The sequence below is a fragment of the Amphibalanus amphitrite genome, unplaced genomic scaffold (assembly GCF_019059575.1).
Source record: "Amphibalanus amphitrite isolate SeventyFive unplaced genomic scaffold, NRLGWU_Aamphi_draft 000044F_arrow, whole genome shotgun sequence".
Classification (NCBI taxonomy): Eukaryota; Metazoa; Arthropoda; class Thecostraca; order Balanomorpha; family Balanidae; genus Amphibalanus; species Amphibalanus amphitrite.
Genome location: NW_024881540.1, coordinates 884,315 through 911,004, shown reverse-complemented (window position 1 = coordinate 911,004; position 26,690 = coordinate 884,315). Strand labels below are relative to the sequence as shown.

The 26,690-nt window shown below is 51.2% G+C and overlaps 2 protein-coding genes across 2 annotated transcripts in view; both read left to right on the top strand.

Moving 5' to 3' along the window:
• Window positions 1-5,261, top strand: part of LOC122377431 — a 31,145-nt gene extending 25,884 nt beyond the window's left edge. The window contains exon 2 of the mRNA XM_043357456.1: window positions 3,675-5,261. Coding sequence (XP_043213391.1) covers window positions 3,675-4,058 — 384 coding nt within the window. The 3' untranslated portion in view covers window positions 4,059-5,261. The remainder of the gene's footprint in view (window positions 1-3,674) is intronic.
• Window positions 5,262-8,032: 2,771 nt separating this feature from the next.
• Window positions 8,033-26,463, top strand: LOC122377385. The gene is made up of 4 exons (XM_043357340.1): window positions 8,033-8,291; window positions 8,542-9,856; window positions 26,012-26,138; window positions 26,445-26,463. The coding sequence occupies exons 1-3, from the start codon at window positions 8,033-8,035 to the stop codon at window positions 26,088-26,090; spliced, it is 1,653 nt and encodes a 550-aa protein (XP_043213275.1). The 3' UTR covers window positions 26,091-26,138; window positions 26,445-26,463.
• The last annotated feature ends 227 nt before the right edge of the window (window positions 26,464-26,690 follow it).

Sequence of the window (26,690 nt, the reverse complement as noted above, 5' to 3'; positions counted from 1 at the left end):
GCGCGGTGGGGGGGGGGGGCATTTTTTTTGCCCCCTCCCCCCGTATCTCCGAAACTACTGGACGGATCCGGAAAATTCAAACGGCGTTCGATAGCCCTGTCAAATTTGTCGGGGGAAACCAAATTTCATTGACCTCGGGGTCACCGATGACGTCACAGGTCAGGTCAAAGATAAAATGTTGAACCGTTCACGAGGCTTCTAGGGAAAGCGCTATAACACCGAGTAAAACGCATTTTGTCGAAAATCAGCGATAAGGCGTCAGTTGTCTAGTACATATGTTGCTATTAGAGGTCACTGGTCATACCAGGTCGGGTCACAGGTCAGGTCACCAAAGGTCGCCAAGGGTCACCACATGAGCCCAACTTTACTAAGGTTATGCGATGCATGTTTTATGGCCAGTTTTTCATTTCCAACTCAATGGTGTTGGTTATAAGACCATCAGGTACGGTTTAGGCCACTTTCTGGTGGAGGTCAGGTCAAGGTCAGGTCAAAAAAGGTCAAATTCCAATGTTGATATTTTTGCATAAAATGGGTACCTATCGATTCGATGCAGCTCGTCACGGGGAGTCTAATGGTGGTCTTTGTTTTGCGCTACGAGCTCTAAAATTGCTAAAAATTGAGTTTGAAAATTTGACGTCACCAATTTTGAACAGTTTTTTCGCTATAACTTGGCCAAAAAAAGAGGTATCGATCTCAAATTTGGTATGTAGATAGAAGGCGGTAGGGACTATCACATATATTCCGGTTTTTTCGAAATTCAAAAAACTTTTTGGATTTTTCGGCTATTATATTCAAAAAATCTATTTTTTTTATTTTTGGGGTCAAAATCAAAAAAATTCGAAAAACCGAAATAGCAGTTTTGTAGTCCTTTCAATTTCACACCTTTTATGTCTGAAACATTTTTCTGTATCTCTAAAGCTGTAGGCCTGACAGCTCTTCCCGCGAAACCTTTTTTTGGGTCGAAAATGGCAAAAATGACGTCACTCTGACGTCATTAGCGGCAAACCTATCATAGCCTTTGGAAAAAAATTTTGGTCACCATGTGCGCTAGCTGCTCCCGGGAGGGTACTGAAAGGTTGGTGACGATCGGCGCAGCGGTTCTCGAGATATACTGAAAAAACTAAAGGGGGGGGGGCAAAAAAATGCCCCCCCCCCCCACCGCCTGGAAGGTTAAATCACTAGGAATAGTATACCTCTTCTTGTTCTTATGTCGTGACAAATCATTCATGTATTATGTTCCTTGGATATCCAATTGTTGTGCCATTCTGAGGTAATATTTTCAGAGACGATTCCGTTTGAAGTAAGGTATTTTGAGGCATTTTCTTCTATGAATTTCCTTCAAAGCTTTATCCACAGCAGTAACGCAATCATTGTTAGGAAATTATGGACAAAACAATTGTATAAATGTCATCAAAACCTGTCAAAACGTTTTAATAGGTATGCGGCATGTAGCAAAAATCTTACTGACCTCAGCCGTACGAAATTATTTGGAAACTCGGCTTGCAAAATTTGACTCCGGCCCTCGTGCTCCGCACTCGGGCCTCCGTCAATTTTGCAAACCTCGTTTCCAAATAATTTCGTCGGCCCGGTCAGTAATATACCAGTAAAACGCCTTTTGGGCGAAAAACGAGCGAGCGAGATGGTGAGCCCTGCACGTGCGGAAGGGGGAGAGGGTACTTCCAACGGGCTTGTGCAAAGTACCCTTCTAACCGGTCGCTAGCGGTGTGCACAGCAAAATTTGAACGCAATCGGCCCAGCCATTCCTGAGATCTGGAAGCAGCATTCTGCACGTGCGCACGTGCAAACGGGGTCCAAAATGACCTTTGCACGGCACCCTACTAACCGGTCCCCAGCCGTGTACCTACCAAATTTGAGCGCAATCGGCCCAGCCGTTCTCGAGATCTGGAAACGCCCCCTGCACGTGCGCACGTGCAGTATCACCCTAACCGCAACACATGCGAATGCATTGCCTGGTGGGTGCCTACCTGTATGCCAAGTTTCAGCGAAATCGCCCCAGTAATTACCGAGTTACTGAAATGGGAACAAATTTGGCACCTCTTCTTTTTGCATTTTGCACGTGCAGTGGGGGTCCCTCACATAGATCAAGAATATCCGACCTTTGGTAGAAGGGATGCAGCTACCCAACAAAAATTACCGCAAGACAATCGCCCAAGCGGCTGCTGAGATATGGGCCTCTCAAAATCACTACTTTTGCAAAACAGCTTGAACACCCTTGACTTTTCACGTGGCACGTGCCACGACGGTCACTGAGATGTGTCAAAAGTAGTCAATTACGGGGTAGAAGGAATGGGGCTACCCAGCAAAAAAGACCGCAGGCCAATCGGTCCAGCGGTTGCTGAGATATAAGCCTCTCAAAAGCGTTACAGGCCGGGCCGGGCCGGGCCGGGCCGCTCATACTGAGATTTTTCCGTTATATTGAAAAGACTCACTTCGCTCGCTGCGCTCGCTCGCTCGTAATAATCCTACCCCGAAATGGAAACACCCTCAGTTTGTTTTTCAATAGAAAAACACAGTTCTAAAGAATAGTGTTTGTCTAATGAAGAAACAACCTTCGGGTACCTACATGGCTAGGGACCGGTTAGTAAGGTGCCGTGCAAAAGTCAGTTGGGACCCATTTTGCACGTGCACACGTGCAGGGTGCCGCTTCCATATCTCGAGAACGGCTGGGCTGATTGTGCTCAAATTTGGCACATCGCTAGAGACCGGTTAGTAGGGTGCCGTGCACAGTCAGCTGGAGGTACCCCCTCGAAATTTCGCACGTGAAAGGCTCACCCCCTCGCTCGCTCCGTTAGTCGCCCCAAAAGGCGTTATACTGGTTACGGAGCGCGCGAAGCGAGCGGAGTATTACGTAGAATAACGGAAATTTCTGAGTATGAGCGGCCGGCCGGCCGTGGTCACGATTTTGCGACGCTTATATCTCAGCAACCACTTGACCGATTTACAAGCGGTAATTTTTGTAGGGTAGCTTCATTCCTTCTACCAAGTATTGGACTATTCCCGATGCATGTGGGTGACCCCTTATGCACGTGCCACGTGCAAAACGAAGAGGTGTCAGTTTTTTTTAATTGCAATATCTCGGTAACTACTTGGCCGATTGCGCTGAAACTTGGCATGTAGGTAGGCACCCACTACGCAATGCATTTGCATGTGCAACAGTTGGGGTGCTGCCGCACGTGCGCACGTGCAGGGGTCGATTCCAGATCTCGAGAACGGCTGGACCGATTGTGCTCAAATTTGGCACATCGCTAGAGACCGGTTAGTAGGGTGCCGTGCACAAGTCAAGTTGGAGGTACCCCCTCGCAATTTCGCACGTGCAAGGCCCGCCCTCTCGCTCGCTCCGTTAGTCGCCCCAAAAGGAGTTATACTGGTAGATTGTGGACGCTCTTACAGTCTGTGGCTATGAAATGTATCGCCGTATTGACACTTACCCCTTTCTGTATTAGTCTAGTGGAGCCTAGACCACCGGCATCGGTAGTGACATGACACCGCACATAACTACATACGCTTTCATCACCGATGGTTTATAAACAATAGGAAACAACAGCCTCACACCCGAAAATAACAGTTAATTGTCAATATTGTAAATTTAGAATGCAGACAAATGCTATACTTAAACGTTAAAACATTATAATGGCCGCTCTTCTTGTTCGCAGGTCATGTCCATGTTCTCCTTCTTCACCTACCTCGAGTACATGGTAGCTGTGGAGGGCGGCGGCGCCCTTGTCGTCTTCGGTATGGCCTTTCTGCTGAGCCTGGCTGACGGAGCGGTGTCGGGTGCACTGCTGCTGGGGCTCAGCGACGGCGCGGCGCGCGCCCGACTCAGCGTCTGGCTGCTGTGGAACGTCGTATACTCGCTGGTCGTGCTGCTGCTGATCTGTGCCGACCTCAGCGCGGTGGTGGTCGTAGCCGGTATCGGTGTGCTCAGCGGACTGCGCACTCCAATGGCGATCGGCTTCCGACTGCTGTGCATCTGGACCGGCTGGATGTATCAGAACAGTCTGCCGGTGTCGACGCCGCCGCCGGCCAGGCATCACTGACCGGACCTATAGTGCGTTTGGTTTCACGTCTCATAGTTCCTGACTGGCGTTCAGTGGGCACATATGCATTTAGGCACATCATGGTAGATTCATTAGTTTCTAGGCTGTAGATTCGCGTTATGTTGGAAAATTCCGTTACCTAGGCATATGTGAAGATAAATCAAAATCTACTATCATTAAAGGAAATGGTTCACTTTTAACATGGAGTTTTGAATTGGAATAGTAGTGTTGTATCTTGAGCTGAGACGAGCACAAGTCAAAAGCTTTTACGGCTTAACGATCACCCTGGGTAAGGATATTCCACTCGTTCCGAAAAGAGTGTCCTAAACAGGATATTGGTGTCCTAATGAAGAAATACCCAGAATGTAGCCACCTCAGATTCATGCTGCTCATGCTGCTTACAGCCAATGGGTTTGAACTACGCAATATGATTAGTCAACGCGTAATAAGCTTCCTCGTCTAATAACATTTTTTTTACAGAATAAAATTTTTCCTATATTAAAATATAGGAAATAATCTTTTTTATGTAAAAAGGTGTTATGTTCTTTGCTGATCATTTGCTGAGCATAAAATCATACCTAAATCAATTGCAAAAAAAAACTAATTTCGGGAAAGTGAACTATTCCCTTTAATCATCTATAGATCAAGTAGATGACGTGCCAAATCTGTTTGTTGCCTTGGCTAAAAGCAAAAATGTTGCTAATAATAATCCTTTGTTATATAACAAGTTAGCTATGCAATGACATCCACTGGCGGATCCAGGGGAAATCCTGCCCGTAGCGTCCGAAATCGGCAAAAAATTGTGTTTTTTTCGACAATAAGACGAAAACTAAACAACTTTTTTAGAAACGTTTGTCTTAAACTGCACAGCAGTGCGAGAGGAATCAAAATCCGACTAGTTTTTGGAATTTGGAGAAACTTTTTGGGGTATGCCCCCCCCCCCGCAGTGTCCAAGACCGCCTTTCTGGGCCCACCAGTGGTGATATCGAAGAGCATCCTCTTCGATGTCATTGCTTGGCTAACTAGTTACATAACTGAATGAAGTTGCTTCATTTAAATGTTGATTCCCCTCATTCGTTTCGTAATTCGTATGTGATGCTTGACGTTTGATTTACTAAACGTCTCATTGACCATCGGTCATTTTTTTTGTATTTTGTATTGTGTGGGCTTGATCATCGGCATACATAAACTAAAACACACACACACTTGTGTTTGAGTGGATGTCTGACAGAGTGTCTGACGTTTAAGTATTATGTTAACGTTCAGACATCAAAGCTTTTCAGTTTTCGCTAAAAGGAACACACCTATTTTAATGGAAAACAATTAATTTATAAATATGCTTACCTACAAGCTATAAATCGATTTAATCACTCGATTCAATCGCTCAAATGATTCAAAGGTATCACCGTCCTTCCAAACCCGTGATTTATCACTATTACTAATGCAAAAGGACCTTTATGTGACATACGGTATCAAATCACGGTATAACATTTTTATACGACGCTGTTGTTTCCAAGTTCATCAACTACTAAGTTATCTCCGAGACTTCACGGGTGGTCTTGATGACAGATTAGGTGAATATAATTTTACCAAGAAGATAGTGATTAGGTAGGAACCACAGCCGAAACAGCTCTTTTGACGTTAAACGGTTTTTAGAATCATCGAGCATATTTAGCTCACCGTTGGCCAGAAACTGTCCGTTAGAAAGATAATGCCGACTGCAGGAGCCTGGCCTGCGGTTGGCGCAGACACAACATCCGTCATTTACTTCTTCACCTAATGAGGAAGTAGAGAGTCCAACGGATCACCTGTTGCTGGGTGCTCACCGCAGCCCGCTGTAACTGGCGGACCACAAAAACACTCGGAGTAGCCTGCGTGGTACCGGTCGGACAGAGCCGGCGACAGCGGACAGCCCGTGAGCGCTGCGCTGCACGCTGATGGATGGACCCGAACGAGCGGATGGCGCCGTCCCGCCATTGTCACCCTGATTTAGGGCCGGCCGGCGGGCGATAAAGCCGGAGTGATGGACGGAGGAGGGCGGCGGTCGCGATGACGGATGCCGCTGACGAGCCGTGGACGGTGCGCTCACACAGCGGACGCGCAGTCTCCGGACGGCCGCGCACCGTCCCGGCCCACCATGGTGTTCCGCACGTCTGTGCTGTCCGCTCTGACGGCAGTGTTGGTCCTCGCTGGCGCCACGAAATCCGAGCTGCACGGGCATCGGAAGCCGATGTCTGCGGCCTCCGGCTGGTCTCGGCGCCGTCCGCCAGCGCAGCCCACGAGGCTGTGGGAAGCAGTCGGTTCGGCGGACAGAACCAAACGACTGGTCACACCGGGAGGGACTCCTGCGCCCCCTCAGCGCCTGGGGTCGCTCGGCCAAGACCGAGCTGCGGAGGGCAGGGGGCCGAGGCAGCCCGACAGCCGACGACGGCGCAGCTGCCTCATCTGTCGGCCAGAACAGCCGCCGGAACCAGCAGGAGCCGGCCGCTGGATGAGCGCAGATGTCCCAGTGAGTGTGCATGATCTAGTGCACCATGCCTATGGCTGGCCTTCTCATGGTGGTACACTAGCGGCACCTGAACCGTCCATGCCATTGGTCGACCCCACTCAGCGACCTGGACAGCTCACAGAGACACCAGGTCTGTCCTCAGTCACACAGACGCACTGGAACCTCACCGCCAGCTCGAGAGAGAAGCTCAAAGAACCCGTGTCACGATCAGGTCGGCTGTGGCCACTGACTGACGGCACCATGGACCCACGAGCCGTGACCTGGGACCGAGAGGGCAGTCAACCGGAAGCGTACCCGCAGTACACACGAGGATCGAAAATTCGGCAGATGTCCAGAAGACGCCCAAGGAAAGTCTGGAGGCTCCACTGGCCGACGAGGAAGGTGGTGCCTCGGCGCGGGGTGTCGGGAGCCGATCGGGGCCGGCGCGGGCCCAGACCACCCGGCTGGGGCTGGCTGCCGCGCGTCGGCTGGCGCCCGCTCAGCATCGGCGCTCGTCTGGTGAGCGCCACCCGCGCGGCGCAGGCGGTCCGGCGGCGGACGGGCGCGCTCAGCCGGCCGGCGGCGGCCCCGTCAGCGCGGCCGCTGACGGCTGTCATGGCCAGCCGGGCGCGCGCCCCGCGCCGTCTGCCGCTCGGCGGCCGGCCGTGGTACGGCGCCCGGGCCGACGGGGCAGCGGCGCCGCCGGCGCGGCTGCACCCGGCCCTGGACGTGGCGAGTCTGCTCGGTAAGCTCACGGCGGCTGCGGACGGCCACCAGTCGGCGGCCCGCCGCGCGCGCTCCGAGCTCAGCTCGACAGGCCTCCACAGGGGAAAGCAGCGCGTCCTCCACAAGGTGAGGCCGCCCAAAGATATGACACTATCAGAAACACGACAGTACACCCTCGAGCGTAGAACGATAACAAATACGATCACAATGAATGTTGCATGCAGTAAGCAGAACATTATGTGGGTAGATGCGGTGGCAATGTGACATGGGGGCCCGATGACTCACAAACGGGCTTGGCATTCCGCCAGGACTCAGACGTTCACTGTGGCGGGACGCCCTGGAACTGAAGTTGTGAACTAAGCAGTGTCTTCATATAAATTGAATGCATATATTTCCATTATTACTATTCACACAAAATCCATTGCGAGACATTATTAGGCTGCGAATCACAGCTGGATCAAATGCATAAACAAACCATATTAAACCAGGTATGACTTCTAAACTCACTTTTAAAATGTAGACTGCGGTGATCACACTGCCACCGGGAAATTGTGACAAAGCGTGATGCTATTATCAGGGTGAGCAGTTGATGTAATGGCGCAGATAGCCCGATGAAGGACTGCTCCGGTTGTTTTTCAATAGAAAAACACAATTCTAACAAATAGTGTTTGTCTAATGAAGAAACAACCTGCGGTTATGACACGCCGACTTAGCACCGGCCGTTTTAAGGCCGGTACCGAGCACACCCTGTCATTGTAACATGTGTGTGAAATGTCACCAGGTCGGTACCGGGTATAACCTGCCGGGGGACACCACTGACGGCTACCCGTCGGCTTCCAAGGCCGCCATGAAGGAGCAGTGTTTGTGCGAGGATTTCAGTCGGCCAGGCACCGCGCTGGGCGTCCTCTCGCTGGCCGCTCTGCTGGTGTACGCGCTGACAAGCACATCCAACAACTACCAGGCGGTGGCCAACGCGACGGCCACGGGACGCGCCCGGGCGGACGGCGCCCATTACCACGGTACGCTGGAGGGACGGCGCTGAACTGGGCCGGAGGGAAGGTGAACGGTATTCACTTTGGTCTGGGGTGATAGATAAGCTGTTCGGGGCTTTATCGAGCCTTTGATGCATGTCCATAAGAAGCATCAATAATGGTAAAAGGACTAGGTAGGACTAGGAGATACTGTTCCGATTGGTCTTATCTGATTTTTAATCATTTTAGGCATTTCTCACAAGACACTGTACTGATAACGTGATTAAATTTCTTTCAGAATTGGCCAGTTTCTTACTGGATCAGACGCCGAACGACGAGACGAGAAGAACGAATATTCTCAAGATATCCAGCAATTTAACTGAAGTTTTTGAAAGCTTGATCGCTCCGCCAGTTAACTGGAAGATGCATCCTGCTGAGAGCCACCGTGTACGCCGGCACCTGGCACCATCCGTCAGTCCGGTGTCAACGTCTGGAGCTCGGAGGAGCACCTCGTCTCACCTCAGACCTCAGAGGAGACCATGCGCCGGCAAACAAACCTGTCTCAGCTCCCCGCTCCAGTCCCCCGAGTCTAAGGAGCGCACTTCACTGAACTCGACTGGTCAGCTCACGTTGCCCTTGATGTCGAGGCACAGAACCACACATCAAGGAAGTGTCAGTGTGTTATCGAAGAGATCGCGTCGGCGTGAGGCAGCTGAGGCTAAAAACAACCCCAGTGGATGGCAGGTGGCACGCAGGGCTCCAAGACGCCGTGGAGCGTTTGAGTCTCGCGGCCGGCCGGTTCAACGACACCGCAGAGTGGACGGTCAAACACCGCTAGCCAGACACTCACCCGGCCACAAGTCGTGGAAGGCACGCTTTAAAACGATCATGGCCAAACTGGGACGCAGCATCCGCGGCAGCCGCCGGCCGAAGGGTTACAACCACCACGAGTGCGACTGCCCGGAGCGCACCGGGCTCAAGGAGCTGCTCGGCTTCCTGCCGATCGCAGTGGTGCTCGGCTACACCACCACTGTCTCGGCCTCCGCAGCGGCGGGCGGCACCACCTCCGGCGGCGGCAGCACCACCTCCGTCACCGTCAGCGGCGGAAACACCGTCACCAGCACCAACACCAACACGCCATCGCTCACCAACACCGATAACGACGTCATCACGGTCTCTGCTCAGGCCAACCCGCTCAACACGCTGACCAACACGGCGTCCAACCAGGACAACGACATCATCACCAACACGGCCCGCCACCTGGGCGCGGCCGCGGACTTCAGCACGCCGCCGACACTCTGGTCTCTCCTAGTGCCGCCTCGCGTCGCACACAAACGGACATCTGGAAAAGTGCGGCTGCCTTCCAGGACAGGTTCCAGCCCTCTCCCAGAGATTCAGGAAGCACTGCAGGAGAGGGTGGCGACTACGGGCGAGCTGATCTCTGGCCGGGCAGTGCCACGCTCCCTTCCAGCAGTGCCAGGAAGAGCCGTGAGCGGCACGATGAGACGACCACCCAATCGAGAAGCTGACCACGGGTGGCGCCGTCCCGACCTCGGTCACCCAAGCCGGCCGCAGCGAGACCACAGGCCTACGCATCGGCAGCTTCCTGTCAGGTGAGAACCCTCATCCGATTCATCGGGTCATGCGCTTTATCCGGTCATTCACTCCGCTCCTCCGGTCATAGCGATTGTGTTTGTATAATTTCAGAGTGTTCCGCTGAACTCGTCTGACACCAACTGCATACTCGTAAGCTCACTTATCGGTCAACAAGGTTACAGGTAAACTTGAGACATTGAATCGGAAAATTGTATCCGTGACTCCCCCTTATGTCCCTGAGGTCATCTCAGGCCACGAAAGGTCCCCAGCAGTTTTTTTTTCTTCTAATAACTTTTGATAGAGACATGCTGGAACGATGGAAACACTTAGATGCGCTCAGGTCGACGATACGGATCGACTGACATGCAACATGACCTTTCCCGTCAGGTCATGACCTTGACCTGAGATCCATTTTTCAAGTTGACCTTGAAAGGTCTAATAAAAGCTCACACGATGCGTCTCGACGAGAGGAAAACGACGCTGGCAAAATAAGTATCGTACCTTTCTTGATTTAAAGTTATTGTTGAAAAACACTTTTCGTAAAAACTGCTATTTTTAGTTTTTGTCCTCCGGAGGCTAGACTATTGACCTTAACCCGCGCCCCTCTGGGGTCTGCGTATAACACGCCCTACTGAGGGGGAGGCTTCATCCCCCCTCAGTTGGGCTTCATAGCCCCCCCCCCCCCCTCCTAACTCCGAAACTACTGGGCCGATTGTCAAAATTCAAACGGCGTCTGATAGCCCCGGAAATACTGTCGATCGTAACCTAATTTTATTGACCTCGAGGTCACCCATGACGTCACAGGTTAGGTCAAAGTAAAAATTATCGATGGTTGGCTTATTCACATTTTGGGCTCTGGTCGTCGGCTTAGGTACAAGTGAGATAAGGCTCATTTTTGTTTACGCACTTATGAATAGATGCTTTAGATACCCTGAGGGTACAAGACTTGTACTTTGATTTCTAGGTCAGGGTCAGGTCAGCCTATAGGTCACGAGAATTGTATATCATGTATCAGTCACGTGACGCATGTTTTATGGTCCATTTTACTCGTGGTTTTCGAAACCAATGTCGTCTGTATCATTTGAGGTCATTTTCAGCTAAATTTACCGGAGGTCAAGTCACTTTCAGGTCAAAAAGGTCAAATTTCAAAGTTGAAATGTTTCAACAAAAAATGTGCCTATTAGATGCAGTTTGAGCTCAGAACACGATGATGCTATTTATGTTGGTGTGCGACGTCAAATACGTACTGAAGAATTGATTTTTATAATAGTGAAATTTATGCTATAATGCGTAGGTATAACTTGGCTATTTCTGAAGATATCCTAGAACTTGTTAGAGTATATCATGGGCAGGTGTTCTATCATATTATTCCGGTTTTTTCGAAAAGTAAAAAAAAAAATGGAAAAAAGATGAAAATATAAACTTTGAAATTTAATGTTAATAAGTTTCAAAATGTTCAAAATTTTGAACATCTGAGATAGCAGTTTGATAGCACTGCGTATTTGAAGTCCTTTCATGCAAGGAAATTGGATCTAGTTATCATTGAGATATGATAGCCTTTGCTCATATTAAGTTCCGAATGGTAAATGAAATGCAAAATGCTTTGAAAAAATACATATTTATTTTTTTAGAAAGGGGGTATTTTTTCAAAGAATTTTGCATTTCATTTTCCATTCGGAACTTAATATGAGCAAAGGCTATTATATCTCAATGATAACTATTTTCCTTCTAACAATGCTCAGCACAGCACTCCACCAAATATGTTCGAAATTGGATCTAGTTCAAAAACTGAGCTCTTGAGAGCAATTGCCGTAGTTCAATGTTTTGCGTCGAGATCGGTCGAACATGACGTCACTCTGACGTCATTTCCGGCCGATCTATGGTAGCTACGAAGTTCGTAGTTTGACACAAGGTGTCAAATTGATGCAGCCGAAGGTACTGAAATTTTCGCGTCGACATGTCTAGTGGTTTAGAAGTTATTGCAGAAAAACGAGAGGGGGGTTATGAGTAGCCCCCTCCCCCCCAGTGCACAGTGGGGATTTTTCCAATCTAGCACGTATTTATTCGTAGAGGGCAAACCATAGGTAGAATTGTAGCCAGATTGTGCACAGATGTTGGCTGGTGTGTCCTGGTGAGAATTTTACCTGTAAATGTGCATAATCAACATAGTATAGGGGGTTCAATTGGACCCCCCGCTCAGCCGTTTGGCCCCTGATCAAGCTAGAGCTTCGCGGAAAAGTCAAGCGTGCTGCCTATGACGAAATTAGGCCGAATATATCCAATTTCAAAGTCCAAGGTCATAAGCTGACTTTCCAAGTCAGTTTAATGACCCAACTAAAGTTGGGAAATCGAGACCTCTTGAAACTTCGCAAAGTTAGGGTGTTACGAGGTATTTTGGGGTGCTGATCACGCATTTCATGTTAGTTTTGATCACAGACGATGTCTTTATGCATTTAGGCCAGGTCGGGTCAGGTCAGGTTAGATCAATTAGTAGGCGTCCTGCCGGCCATCCATAGAAGTGTCACCTACTACTGATAGCTTCGTAACATGGAACGAAGGCACTAGAACTACTTCGTAAATATTCAAATGGCTGCTAAAATCGAAATCAGCACCAAAAACTACCCTAGAAACAAGTAAAACTCGAAAAAGTGAACCAAGGTCATCAAAAGGTCAATGACCTTGACTTGACCTTCACGTGACCTTGACACCCACCATTATGCATGGCACCAACATCATTTCACATATTTGAACGTTTAAAACCACAAAAAGACTGGAAACCGCGGATAATGTGAGCTGGCATACGCCGAATCGTGATTCCGGCCAAACATGGTCTCGAGAAATATGCCACAGGTCAAAGGTCAGTTGGGTCAGAGTCATGAAATTTTTAGGTTAGATGTAAAATTGATGATCTCGAGGGTACCGAAAGTTTCGGCGCGATCGGCCGCTTTTTGAGCGAGTAATTTGCGGAAAACCATGGGGTTTTATCCGACCCCTTCCCCCTCCCCCTCCCCGCAAGTGCGATGGTTAATAAGGTTACGGTATGTATAATTTACGCTTGTCATCCTATTCCTAATGAATGTGTCTCAGAAAATATGCATCATATAAATCACGAAGTAAAATTATTCGCCTATGTCCGGAACATACCTATATCGTGCTGTTTGCCCTAGCGCTCCTCGAGTGGGGTGTTAAGATACTCTAATGTGAATATTCCGTGTTCAGGCAAGTTTCGGCAGCCAAACTAGGCGTTGTCTTGTGCAGAAGAAAGTGGCGAATTCCATAGGATATATTTCGGAGTGGAAAAGTGTGGAGAACATTGTTGATTTCCTACATTTATTTAGAATACCATTCCTTCAATATGGTGTCTGTAAGAGTTTTTTTGTAAAGGGCATTTTTGTGACCTTAGTAAGGTTGTGGCATACTTTTTGTTTGCCATTCCATTCCTAATAAAGGTGCCTTTCAGACGATATGCAACTTTAAGACCTCGCAAGATTAAAACCAACAGGACAGGACAATGAAATTGAGCTATACTTTCGGGCCTTGCTGAGCCCATTGAGTAATCACGCATGAGTGTGAACTTTGGGCGCATTTTTCCTAGTTTTGCTGTGGACATACAGGGTGGGGCAGCATAATCGGGAATGCTTTCTGGGCTCTGGTCATGAGTAGGCATGGCATTATTTTGATAAGTTATATCATGGCAATGAAACGCCCAAAAGTTGTGCATCATCTGACATGACTACATCCATGAACATGCAACTTCCTGGAAAAGAGCAGCAAAATAGTTCGACGGTGCTCCAAGTGCTTTGCGCGCGCCCATAGACACTAATGTTAAACGAGTAAAACAAGAACATTTTGAATTTTGAATTTTGAACAATGCCATTCCACGTAAAGGTTGCTGGACAGGTCAACGTGTTATCACGGACGATAAGGATTGTGTGGGGATACTTAGGACAAAAAGTTAACGTAATCGTCGTAAAATAACTCTTAGCAGAGGACATACAAGATGACTCACTTGAATATAAGGAAGAAGCTCTTGAGCATATTAAAAAGAAACAATGTTCAAAACTTCAGCGACCAAAAATCTTATCACCGACTGGAATACGATAAAAAAGAATGGCATGCCATATAGGGGATTGTATCGAGAATATTGCAGCGGTCATGCACAGTAAACATCCTGTTGAGGTAATGGACCTATGGGTGGTCTTCAAGGGAGGTGCACGTGGTGCACTCTACTTCATCGAGCCCGGATAAAACGAGCACCTCTGGTAAATACATCCACACTCTGGCAGACTCACGTGGAGTCGTCGGAAGAGAGGATCACTGACGGTCCAGATCACGTCTTACGAGGACTCTGTCCGTGCTGGTACTGCAGTGAGGACGACATGTTATTGTGTAGGGCACTTCCACCTGAGATGAACCAAAAACTTCTGGTCCTTCAACTCCGCCGATTTAAATCCGACCAAATTCTTTATATGGAGCGTTTTTTGGTAGAAGTTTAATGAACAACTTATCATCAGTAAAAACGGTCTTCAGTGCAAGGTACGAAGCTGATGGGCGATCATGGACAAGCAGGAGGTTGCACGTGCATGCGCGTGCTTTTGGACCCGCCTTGAGAAGGTCATCGACGCGAAGGGCGGTCAAAAAGGATGAGGGATAGGTAAAAGGTGACCGATTGATGGGATGTTGTTAAAATAGTGCTTGGAGCTATATTTTTAAATTCATGACCAAATAATCCCGTTTGATATTTATTCCCGATTATGCTGCCCCACCCTGTACAGATAAAACAATGCCATATATGAAAAATTCAGACATTTCTTAGCCCTGCTGACACAAAAAATAAACAAAAATCCAAAAAATATTTTTTGAATTAATAGGCGCTAGATCGGAAAAATCCCCACTGTGCAGTGGGGCGCGGGTTAAGTCAAATATGACACATTTCAGTAAGAGAGTTAAAAGAGTTATCGAATGCGTCCACGACGCTCGTCGCTCTAGTAGGTACTTATAACTATTCTATTTTTCTACCTATTGGTTCCCGAGCTATGCGCCGGTTTGTCAAAAAAAAAAAAAAAAATGAAACATGCGAAATCTTATCTCTGGTGACCTCTGGTGACCTGACCTTTGACCAGACCTTAAAAATGACCGAGGTACTTTCGTCATGATCTTTGCGCTCTTTTGAATGCCGCTTACTGTGCATCGCCACGTGGCCCGGGAGCCGAGTTATTAGACAGGGGGTGTTCAGACACCCCCGCCCAGCCCCGCACGGTTGGCGCCGAGCACCGGCCCGGCGCGGGCTATGTATACAGTGTCGTCCGCACATTGATCGATAACATGCGTTATCAGTACACCTATCTGCAAGAATCTGGGGTGTCCTATGTACTTACTTCTTACGTTCAGAGCTGGGCAAGACTAATCAATTGATGTACAGCACCAGTAAAACGCCTTTTGGGCGAAGAACGAGCGAGCGAGATAGTGAGCCCTGCACGTGCGGAAGGGCGAGAGAGTACTTCCAACGGGCTTGTGCAAAGCACCCTTCTAACCGGTCGCTAGCGGTGTGCCAAATTTTAACGCAATCGGCCCAGCCGTTCCTGAGATCTGGAAGCGGCATTCTGTATGTGCGCACGTGCAAACGGGGTCCAAACTGACTTTTGCACAGCACCCTACTAACCGGTCCCCAACCGTGTACCAAATTTGAGCGCAATCGGCCCAGCCGTTCTCGAGATCTGTAAGCGCCCCCTGCACGTGCGCACGTGCAGTAGCACCCTAACGGCAACACATGGAAATGCATTGCCTGGTGGGTGCCTACCTGTATGCCAAGTTTCAGCGAAATCACCCCAGTAATTACCGAGTTACTGAGATGGGAACAAATTTGGCACCTCTTCTTTTTGCATTTTGCACGTGCAGTGAGGCCTGGGGGTCACTCACATAGATCAATAGTGTCCGACCATTGGTAGAAAGGATGCAGCTACCCTACAAAAATTACCGCAAGACAATCACCCAAGCGGCTGCTGAGATATGAGCCTCTCAAAATCACTTCTTTTGTAAAACAGCTTGAATACCCTTGACTTTTCACGTGGCACGTGCCAAGACGGTCACTGAGATGTATCAAAAGTAGGTAGTCAATTACGGGGATGAAGGGATGGGGCTGCCCAGCAAAAAAGACCGCAGGTCAATCGGTCCAGCGGTTGCTGTGATAGCCTCTCAAAAGCGTTACAGGCCGGGCCGGGCCGGGCCGCTCATACTGAGATTTTTCCCTTACATATATTGAAAAGACTTCGCTTCGCTCGCTGCGCTCGCTCGCTCGTAATAAAAACGTACCGAGAAGGCCCTGTGTATGGTGCATTGATGACGTAGCCCGTCTTTATCATCCGCTAAGTAAAAACAAAGAGAGGAAAACAATGCTCACGATGTGAGTCAATAGAGCAGTCTGAGGCAAGGGCACGCTCCAATCTCAACAACACCTGAGAGAGGATGGTGCGCAGTGTAGGTACTGCAGTGTCCGATAGGGCGCTCAAGGTCAGAGGTGAGTCCGATTCGGCAGGACCCGGCTCGAGTTGCGTCCCTCGAGACGGTCGGCTGAGTGTCGTTCACTGCCGCGCTCTGTTGTGGTGGCCGCTCGTTAGGCCGCCGCAAGGGCGTGAGGACGTTGTTTGTTACCGCATGACGCATAAAATATTTAGGCAATGAGCGTGGAATGGAAGCATACAGGTAATCTGAGGAACAAAAATGGATTGTTAGGGTAAACGAGAAAAAATCAATAGAAATTACTTACCAGTAAAACGCCTTTTGGGCGAAGAACGAGCGAGCGAGATAGTGAGCCCTGCACGTGCGGAAGGGCGAGAGGGTACTTCCAACGTGCTTGTGCAAAGCACCCTTCTAACCGGCCGCTAGCGGTGTGCCAAATTTTAACGCAATCGGCCCAGCCGTTCCTGAGATCTGGAAGCGGCATTCTGCACGTGCGCACGTGCAAAACGGGGTTCAAAATGACTTTTGCACGGCACCCTACTAACCGGTCCCCAACCGTGTACCAAATTTGAGCGCAATCGGCCCAGCCATTCTCGAGATCTGGAAAGCCCCCTGCACGTGCGCACGTGCAGTAGCATGCCCTAACCGCAACACATGGGAATGCATTGCCTGGTGGGTGCCTATCTGTATGCCAAGTTTCAGCGAAATCGCCCCAGTAATTACCGAGTTACTGAAATGGGAACAAATTTGGTACCTCTTCTTTTTGTATTTTGCACGTGCAGTAGGGGTCACTCACATCGATCAAGAGTATCTGACCTTTGGTAGAAGGGATGCAGCTACCCTATAAAAATTACCGCAAGACAATCGCTCAAGCCCCTGCTGAGATATGGGCCTCTCAAAATCACTACTTTTGCAAAACTGCTTGAACACCCTTGACTTTTCACGTGGCACGTGCCACGACGGTCACTGAGCTAGATGTATCAAAAGTAGTCAATTACGGGGTAGAAGGGATGGGGCTACCCAGCAAAAAAGACCGCAGGCCAATCGGTCCAGCGGTTGCTGAGATATAAGCCTCTCAAAAGCGTTACAGGCCGGGCCGGGCCGGGCCGCTCATACTGAGATTTTTCCGTTATATTGAAAAGACTTCGCTTCGCTCGCTGCGCTCGCTCGCTCGTAATGACTTTTTTGGGTCAGGTCGTGACCTTGACCTGAGATCAAATTTTCAATTTGACTTTTCGAGGCTATTTTATGCATTATTGAAATTGATGTCTTCGAAACGACGCGTCTGAGAAAAATGTTATATTGATTAAATTATTGACCGAGCTTTAATATGTCGACGTATTCTTTTTTCCAAACCCCATATCTGTTCTCCCGGGAATTTCCGACAAGTTGATAAGAACCTTTCAGAAAAGGTACCTACAGTCACTCTTTTTCTCTGATTTTTTTTTTTTTTTGTCTTGGCAGATTAAGCAATGTCAGAACAAGCTTACGAACACACATTGATCAAGATCGAAATTCGACACTTTTTGGAGACATCTTTCGTGCTTCCCGGAAATTTACGGGAGAACAGATGTCGGGTTTGGAAAAAAAAAAACACGTCGATGTCAGAAGTTAGGTATGCCCGAAAAAGACTAGTTTCGTCAATATTGGTTATTTTGGCGATTTTTTACCCCTGGAAGCCAATCCGTTGACCTGAGGACAAATCTGACGGTTTACTCCGGATAGTGCTGTAAATGGGCTATCGTTTCTTTTTCCAAGCCGCTCTAGCTCTTCTGGTTCTCGCGCTAGAGCGTCTGAAGCTGATAATCATCGTAATCCGGGAAAAAATAATATTTTCACTTTGCTGACCTCTGGTGACCTTCAAAGGGTCACCAGAGACTAATCAATTAATCATTTACCTATCAGACATTACAATGCACTTAAAGTAACCATCCCACCTTAACCCTCGCCCCCACATGCCATTTTCCCATCCTAGAACGCACATGGGGGGTGGTTGCCACCCCCCGCGCCATTTCGTTCCTGTTGGAGATAGAGCTTAGCGGTAAAGACCAAAAAGGTTCTTTGGGAAGAGACGAATCCAATGATACCCAGTTTTACCTTCTCAGGTCAGTCATTGACCTTCCAGGTCAGGTCAAACTAAAAAATGTTGCTGTTTTGGGTCACCGTTGGATATCAAGTGCGCTGCTTATCAAATACCGATGACGATGCTGTTTTCTGGTGCCAAGCCAGCTAGAACCTCTTTGTCACACTACCCGACCAGATTTTTGCTGCTGAGGTCATTTCAGGTCAAGTTAGGTCAAGGTCAATTATATGTGTTTGTATGTCTGTGTGTGTCTGTGTGTATACTGATGTGTGCACCGATTGTTTTTGTGTCCATATTACATGAAATCATGATCTGAGAAGCTTTTACTAGAAATGTAGTCAAAAAACTTCACAAAAAGTAACTTTAGCTTGCCTAAAACGCAATTATCTTAGATGACCTGGGTTGACCTTGACCCTGACCTTGACCCCTGTACATCGTCGAACATGTTCCATGATAGGTGGGAGGTAAGACTGGCAAAAAAAGGCCGAAATCAAGGTGTCAAAAGCTCACAAGGCCCATGGCAAACGCAAGATGTTGAGAATTGGCCATTTGGGTCATGACATGACCTGAAAAACAAGGTCATATCTCCGAATCCAAAAGTCACAGAAACTTGACATTTTCAGTGGACATCAAGAAAGGATAGAGGAGCAGCTATACGAAAAATCAGCCCTCTAGCTCTAAAAATGTTGAGTGCAGAGCAGAAAGACTGCCTGGGGGTGGCACCCCCCCCCCCCATGTGCGGGCGAGGGTTAACATTAGTTTTGAGTTGAAATAGCCAAAATGGAGTCCCTGGCTTGCACTTACCGGTTTGAGCACTCACAGCATCGAGAAAAGCCTCAAATCGAAAATATCTCATTTCCAAGTGGCAGCACTTTTGATTCAGAGGGGCTAGTGCATTTGAATTCCCCTTCTGAATGTGTGACGTCAGCGCAGATCTAACGATTTTGAATCTTTTACTAAAACGTTTGGTAGCACGCGTTGGTATATGCTGCTTTGCGCGCAGTAATAACGCCAAAACACTTACACAGATCTAACAGGTGTAGAAGACTGACCTCGCTCTGGTCCATAGCTTCAAATCTCCAATAAGTACTCTATCTGTTACAGTAAGGAGCAGTGTCAGTGGAGGGATTCGACCTAAGACCATGCTGACTAGATAATAATAGATAATGGTTATTGGTTTGTAAAGTAACTGATCGTATACAACCCGTTCGGTGCTTTTGGCGATGGCTTGAGGGTCAAAGTGGCCTTTTCATCGCCCATCCGACTAATATACCCCTGAGTGACTGTTGTCACCTGGAACCGGCCGGTGGCCACGCTTGGGAGGCGTATCGCCGGCTCCGGGCCTGCACAGACCACCTGCCGGGCCGCGGCCGGGCCGACACAGATAAAATATCGCGGCTGATAGCGTTCACGTCCGCGTCAGGCGATGGTCTGGCCGGCCGCTTCTCCTGTGGCCGCACGCTGCGCCACCAGGGAGCTCAAGCCGCCCGATCTCGTCCACCACCAGGGGCCGGCCGATCTCGTCCCGCGTGTCACGTCGGACAGCTGACCTGACCTGCCGGTTCAGCTCCCTATACCGACCACAGTCAGAGGTGCATGACTTTTCTATAAATGATATTGCTGAGTAGAGTTGCTAACCGTTCTGTATGCAGCACGCTGAATGATTGATTTCCCAACCCGTTCCCAGTCACCAGTCATGAGTCAGTCCCGAGTCAGTCCCAGCACTCTCACATTATCCGCTGGACGTCCGGCCACTAATGAACTGACCGCAGGCGCGCTCGCACTCGCTCGCCGGCCGTACCGCTGACATCTGTCGACCGCTGCCGACACCCGCCGACGCCTCCCGGGGCAGGTGGCGCGGTAAAAACGCGGGAGCTGCTGCCGGCTGCCCCTCGGCGTGTGCGTGCGTGTGTCTGGCTCCAGACACTTGTCGGAAACCCGATGGGCTCGACGGATGACAAGCCAGTCGTTAGAAGGTAGTCGTCGACGTTACATGGACAGAGGAAGCCTGTTGAGACTGCTGCAAAATAAGGGTTGTCTCGACGTCTGCCGCAGTTCCAAGTGATACCTAGTGTAGTTGCCTTTTGTGAATCAAGGACGGATTGAAGGTTGCACGGACGACTGACGTGTGCTCTACTTGGGAGAAATATAGAAAAATTTCCCAGAAAGAAATTGCTGCTTCAATTGAGGCACGTTACGGAGGTGCCGCATCGAACATCTCAAGTGGGTATCCGATTCGGTATACCGCCTGGTCCTCGGAAGGCTGACTGTCCAGACGAGGAAATTGGCGCCCTTCGCGCTAGGGCAGCCATGCTGGGGCATGTTCCTCATCGGCTGCTGATGTTGTCGCTGCTGCTCTTCGTGTCCACAGCAGGTGTTCTGGTGGCAGCCGATACGGAGCCTGTGCCGATCTCGACCCCGGCCCTGGTGCCGGCCCGATCGGACCTGCAGACTGGCACGGCCTCCAGCGGCCGCCGGCAGCCGGTCGATCCGGTGCACGAGCTGCTGCGCCGGCTGCCCGCGCTGGGGCCCGCCTCGGCCAACTTCAGCCTGGTGCTGGTGACCGGCGGGGGAGCAGGGCGCGCCGAGGCCGGCCGGCCGCTGCGCTGGCCGCGGAGTCGACCGCCGCTGCCCGTGTCAGCTACCCTGGTGGGCGTACCGCGCCTGCCTGTGCAGACTTCAGTGAGGAGACCGGCGGACCGAGCAGCGGGTGATCGGCACAGACCAGGTACGCGGAGACGAGACCCAGTGGCCGGCACGGCGCCGGTCTTGTATGAACGCAAGTCAGACAACAGAACAAGTCAAGTCACAAGCTACAACACCACAAGCCCCGCTAAGACGATGCAGGCAATGATGCCCGAAGCTTGGGTCGATGTTAGTGGCGTCACTTCCGCACTAGCATTAAGTAGGCCTTCAGAAACCTCTACCAAACAAGTCAGTGACCTTTCTGATAGCTTTCAGCTTGAGACAACAGACGACGTTGCGACCAACAATACGATTAGCAACCAGGACCATTCAGGGCCCAACGATGCCACAGCAGGTCCTCTCTCCAGCCACAACATGGACGAGGCGCCCGTCACGCGTTACAACGTGCAGAACCTGGTGCCTGCCAACGGCTTCCTGGCCAGCTCTCCGATCACAGACGCCGTCGGCGGACACGGCGCGCTTTACCAGGCCAACACGGTCGGGGCGCAGCACGCGTCCGCCGGGCGGCGCGTCATGCTCTCGGAGCCGGTGCTGGGGCCATTAGACGGCTGGTCTTCCAAGGTCAAAGATGATGGAACGGGATTACCCAGCACACATACAGGGCATCAGATGCCACCATGGTTCACAGCTGGTCGACAGAGCATCTGGACCGAAATCTACAACGGCAGCATCTCCCGTGTCGACAAGCCAGTTACACAGGAGCAACAACCCCGTACGGAGAACGTACCAGGCCGGCGCCGAGGTCAGACACGCCTGCCATCGCTCCCCAAGAGCGACACCAGACCTGCATCGGCCATGGCCCCGTCGCAGCCGCCAGTGGCCGACCAACACGTCACAATGAAACCCCTGTCGTCTGCAGACCAAGTGCTGTCTGATGAGCCAGCAGTCACCGGTCTGCTCTCTCAGAACGTCTCGGCCGCCATCTGGACGGACCTGGTGGGCGGTGGCGACTCTGTGCCGGCGCCTCCCGGGGACCCACCCCTGGAGCCTCTGGTGAGTCGACTGACTCAGCTCGGCTCCCAGTTCGTGCAGGGCGAGCCGGCTCCGCCCCAGGCCGGCCTGGCGGAGCAGCTGCTGTGGCTAAGGGACCGGCTCGGTCAGCTTGACGGCCCGGACGCCCTGGATGTGGTGGTCGGAGTCGGCGCCAATCTCGTGGCCTCGCATCTGGATAACGCCGGCATGCGGCGTCGCGCCGGTGGGGACCGGCACGAGCCAGTGTGCCGCTGTCCCGAGTCGTCGGTGACGCCGGGCGTGCTGGCGGCGCTCACCTCGCTGCTGGCTCTGCTCATCTACGCCGGCTCGCTGGCCACGGTGGCCGCGACGAGCGGAACGACCACTGCCACTTCCACGTCCACGGCCACCGCCCGCTCGCGATCATCACCGGCCAGCCTGCCCGGTGAGTGCGGCCACTGCCCGTTCACGAGCGCTCGGGGGTGGGTGGGGGGAGGGGGGAGACCTTAAGCAGTCGGCTAGATCCAGAAAAGAGGTGGCGCACTGAAAATCGGGAGAATTAAATATGAAACTCGTTAGGTATGAATAACGAGCGCGAAGCGTTCTTTCGTTAACCCTCGCATGTGTGCGGCGTTTGCCAGCTTCTAACGTGTCGGGGGGGGGGGGTCGGTTGGACCCCCCTTTGCCGTTTGTCCCCTGATCGAGCTAGAGCTTCGCGAAAAAAACAAGCGTGTTGCCCGTCACGAGACGAAGCCGATGATACCAAATTTAAGGTCCTAGGACATTGGTTGACCTTCCAGTTCAGGTCAATGACCCAAAAGTCGGGAAAATCGGGACCTGTTAGAAAGTCGTTAAGTGTGGCTGCTATGGTTTTTTCGGAATTCGAGGTTCTGATCACGAATATCGTGTTAGTTTTGATCACAGATGATGTCTTTAAGCATTTAGACCAGGTCGGGTCAGGTCAGGTCAAGTCAACCAGTAGGGGTCGTGACGGGTATTCGTAGACGTAGTAGGTGTCAACCGCCTCTGACAGCTTCGTAACATGTTAGAAGGCACCAAAACTACTTCGTAAATGTTCAAATGGTTTCTAAATTCGAATTCAGCTCCAAAAACTAGCCTAGAAACATGTAAAACTCGAAAAGTGACCCGAGGTCACCAAAGGTCAGTGACCTGACCTGACCTTCAGGTGACCTTGACATCCACCCTAATACATGGGAGCAGCATCCAATCACATGTTTGAACGTTTGAAACCACGAAAAGCTTGCAAACGCGCGGCGAATGCGAGCCGACGTACGCCGAATCGCGATTCTGGCCAAACATGGCCTCGAGAAATAGGTCACAGGTCAAAGGTCACTTAAGTCAGAGTCATGAAATTTTTAGAGTAGGTGTAAAATTAATCAACTCGAGGGTTCTGAAAGTTTCGCGGGGCTCGGCAGCTTTTTGCGGGAGTTATTCGCAAAAAACCATGGGGGGTCTATCCGACCCCCTCCCCCACACATGCGAGGATTAATTAATAAATTCTGATTATGAGCGATCCCCCAGTTACATGTAATTTTTTCTTAAGATTCATTCAATTCCCAGTTTACCTAGTCTTTGAAAATGAAATACGGTTGCTAATGTTAAATGCATCAGCATGTCATGGTAACTCACTGCGGTTGTCCCGCTGCAGGTCTGCGCCCGATGTCGACGCTGCTGCTGCGGTGGCTGGACGGGACGGTATCGCCCGACCGGTGCCACTCCGCCGGGCTGTGCCGACCGCACCGGCTCGGCACCGGCCGGCGCCTCGAGCAGCTCGGCGTGCCCATCAACGTACGCAAACGGCGGCCCGAAGCCGACTCCAGGCGCAACGGCCGCCTCACCTGGCCGGAGCTGTTCAACTCGCTCGCCAGCGGAACGACAACCACCAACGCACCAGCACGGGAGACCGGACACACCGCACGGCCGGTCGGCCGGTCAGGTCACCGGGACGGCGTCACCCAGAAACCTGTGCTGGTGACAGAGGATCCTGGAGTCGATCACTCCTCTGGACAGGGAGCGATAGACGGCGGAGAGCATATAGACCCGCCAGTGTTCAAGCAGAAGGAAGAAATGAACGGAACGACTGCCGAAAGCGCTGCGTCGGTACCTGTTTTGTGGCAAACAGCAGGTCAGTCTCCGACTGACCGACTGCTGGAGACGTCTCCAGTCCAGCCGATCAAGCTACGACCGGCAAAGCGGCGCCACCCCGCCGAGCCGCGGCCAGTACAGAGGCGCCCAAACACAGAGCCGCGGCCAGCACAGCGGAGCCCACATACAGAGTCGCAACCGGCACAGCTGCGGCCTCATATCTTAGAACCGCGGCCAGCACAGCGACACCCCTCTGCAGAGCCGCAGCCGGCACAGCGGCACCCTCTTGCAGAGCCGCGGCCAGCACAGCGGCGCCACCCGGCCGCCAGCCACCGCCGCTGGCCCAGCCTCGGACGATTGTTAGCCTGGCTGGGTCGCAGGCAGCCCAGCCTAGCACAAACCGTACGGAGGGGGCAGCGGCTGGTGTTGGTCAGCCGGCAAACGGCCCAAGCCCGTCAGATGGGGATATCTGCTAACCACACGACAAGTTCCCGGAGTTATCCATCCGGAGAGATGGTGCTGCATCCCAGGGGAATGGTGCACACCTTGAGAGTGCGGCCTTCTCTCAGGCAGAAGCCGCGCCTTGGTGCTGTGCTGCCCCATTGGCGTAGAGCGGGGACCTCCCGACAGAAAGGTGCTCGCGCAAATGTCATGGCGCCGCGTTCGACCGGACATCGGCCCCTGATACCACCGCACCGCTCTCAGCCAATGAGTCGACTTCGGGGGTCCTCTCGACGACGGTGGCCTCGCAAACAGACGGCTCGAACAACTACTCGTGTCCAAGGACAGGTTCCAGCCGTTTCCACTGCGAAAGGCGATATACAGAAAAACAATAAGAACGATACCGCTATGCCATACAGTCAAATTCGCAACCAAACAACGAATAAGGCACAAACGAAAATCGCTTCAAAGGGACAACAGAAGGCCAAAAAGAAGCCCGGGCTTAATATCAATCTGAATCTGAGCCTTGACAATCTAAGAGCAAAACTGAAGTCAAGTTTCCGACGAAAGAGCAAACCAAAAGGCCACATCAAATCAAACAAGAAGCCAAAAACCCCGAAGCCCTATGGGAAGCGAGTTATGTGCGACTGCAAGTCGAACCTCGGCGACCTGCTCGGTTTCCTGCCGCTGGCTCTGCTGGTTGGCTACTCGACCTCCGTGTCCACGGCGGCAGCAGCGTCGTCCGGCGCTTCTTCCGGCAGCGTCACCGTCACCATCAACGATGCCGACACCACCACCATTGCCAACACCAACAGTCCCACACTGACCAACACGGACAACGACGTTATCACCACGGCTGCCAACGCCAACCCGGTCAACACCAACACCAACACGCTCACCAACAATGACAACGACGTCATTACCAACACCAATACGGCGACCAACAACGGCCGCTCAGCTTCCGCGCCTCGCACTGCAGGTTTGTACAGGGCGTAGATAAGTCCTGTCGTATGCACCTTGAGGGCGATGTGTATCACAGAGTCTCATGGGCCGGATTTGGGTCGGTTTTTGGGAACTTACTTACCATATTTGCTTATTGCTAAATGCCTTGTGACGGCGGGTGGCGCACAAGGGCGACCTGACTTGACAGTTGACGCCGAAGTCAAAAGGATCCTTTAGCTGCTTAGGCTCACTGTCCTTGTCTACTCCTTTTGAAATAAAGCCATCGGACTCAGATGGCTTTATTTGAAAAGTAGTTCGGACTTCGGAGACCAGTTGTACCCATACTTTCGGAAAGCATCAGTATTTTCCGGTCACCTGCTGTGAAGTGCAAACCGTCGCCACCAGAGGCGTTTCGTGAAATGCCTTCGGGCTCCGTTATCGCAACTAGAACCCCGTTTTAGCTGACTGTTGGATGTGATTTCAGCGGTGGTGAGGACTCTTCTCAGTCTGGTGTCGGCGCGCAGCTGGCGCCACGAGCCGTGCTTCCAGCGCCGCCTGTGTGACCTGGTGGCCAGCTCTGGGGCGGACCGGCCGCTGCTCGCCATCGCCAGGTGAGGGCAAAGTCCTCAGGTCCCCGGCGGTCAGCCTGCCGATCAGTCAGGGATTACTCACTTGCCTAAGTTTACTTTTTTGTGATATTGTTTTCTAATATTTTGAATCAGGTACCTAAGTGGTCATTCAATGCCGACTAACATTTGTTGCATATTGCTGCCAATGGAGCAGAAGGTTACCTGCCCCCCTTCACTCACTTGCCTTCCATGAAGGTGTGATAGCTGATACCACAGAAGCTAGCTGCTGAGGGCTCGGGATTGCTGACCAACTACTGAGCGTCAGTGTAACTCTGACACTCGTTGCAGCGTGCCGGTGAGCCTGCTGCTCTCCTCCCACCGTGGCGGCCGGTTCGACGAGTATCAGCGGCTCTTCTCCGCCGGTCTGGGCGGCACCTGCCCGACAGAGCTCGCGGAGACGTGTCACCAACCTGCGGGGATGACTGGAAGACAGCCTGCGAACGATAAACTCCACCAAAGCAACGGGGAACGACGCGTTAGCGATGACCCGCCTCCAAAGACCAGTCAGCTTTGACAGGGCAGTGTTGAACTAAA

What these genes read in the sequence shown, in the direction of transcription:
- LOC122377385 (XM_043357340.1), top strand. Translation starts at nt 8,033, where the DNA reads ATGTGTGTGAAATGTCACCAGGTCGGTACCGGGTATAACCTGCCGGGG. An exon ending in GGACGGCGCCCATTACCACG is followed by an intron (nt 8,292 to 8,541) that starts GTACGCTGGAGG and finishes AATTTCTTTCAG; the next exon opens with AATTGGCCAGTTTCTTACTG. An exon ending in CATCGGCAGCTTCCTGTCAG is followed by an intron (nt 9,857 to 26,011) that starts GTGAGAACCCTC and finishes ATGTGATTTCAG; the next exon opens with CGGTGGTGAGGACTCTTCTC.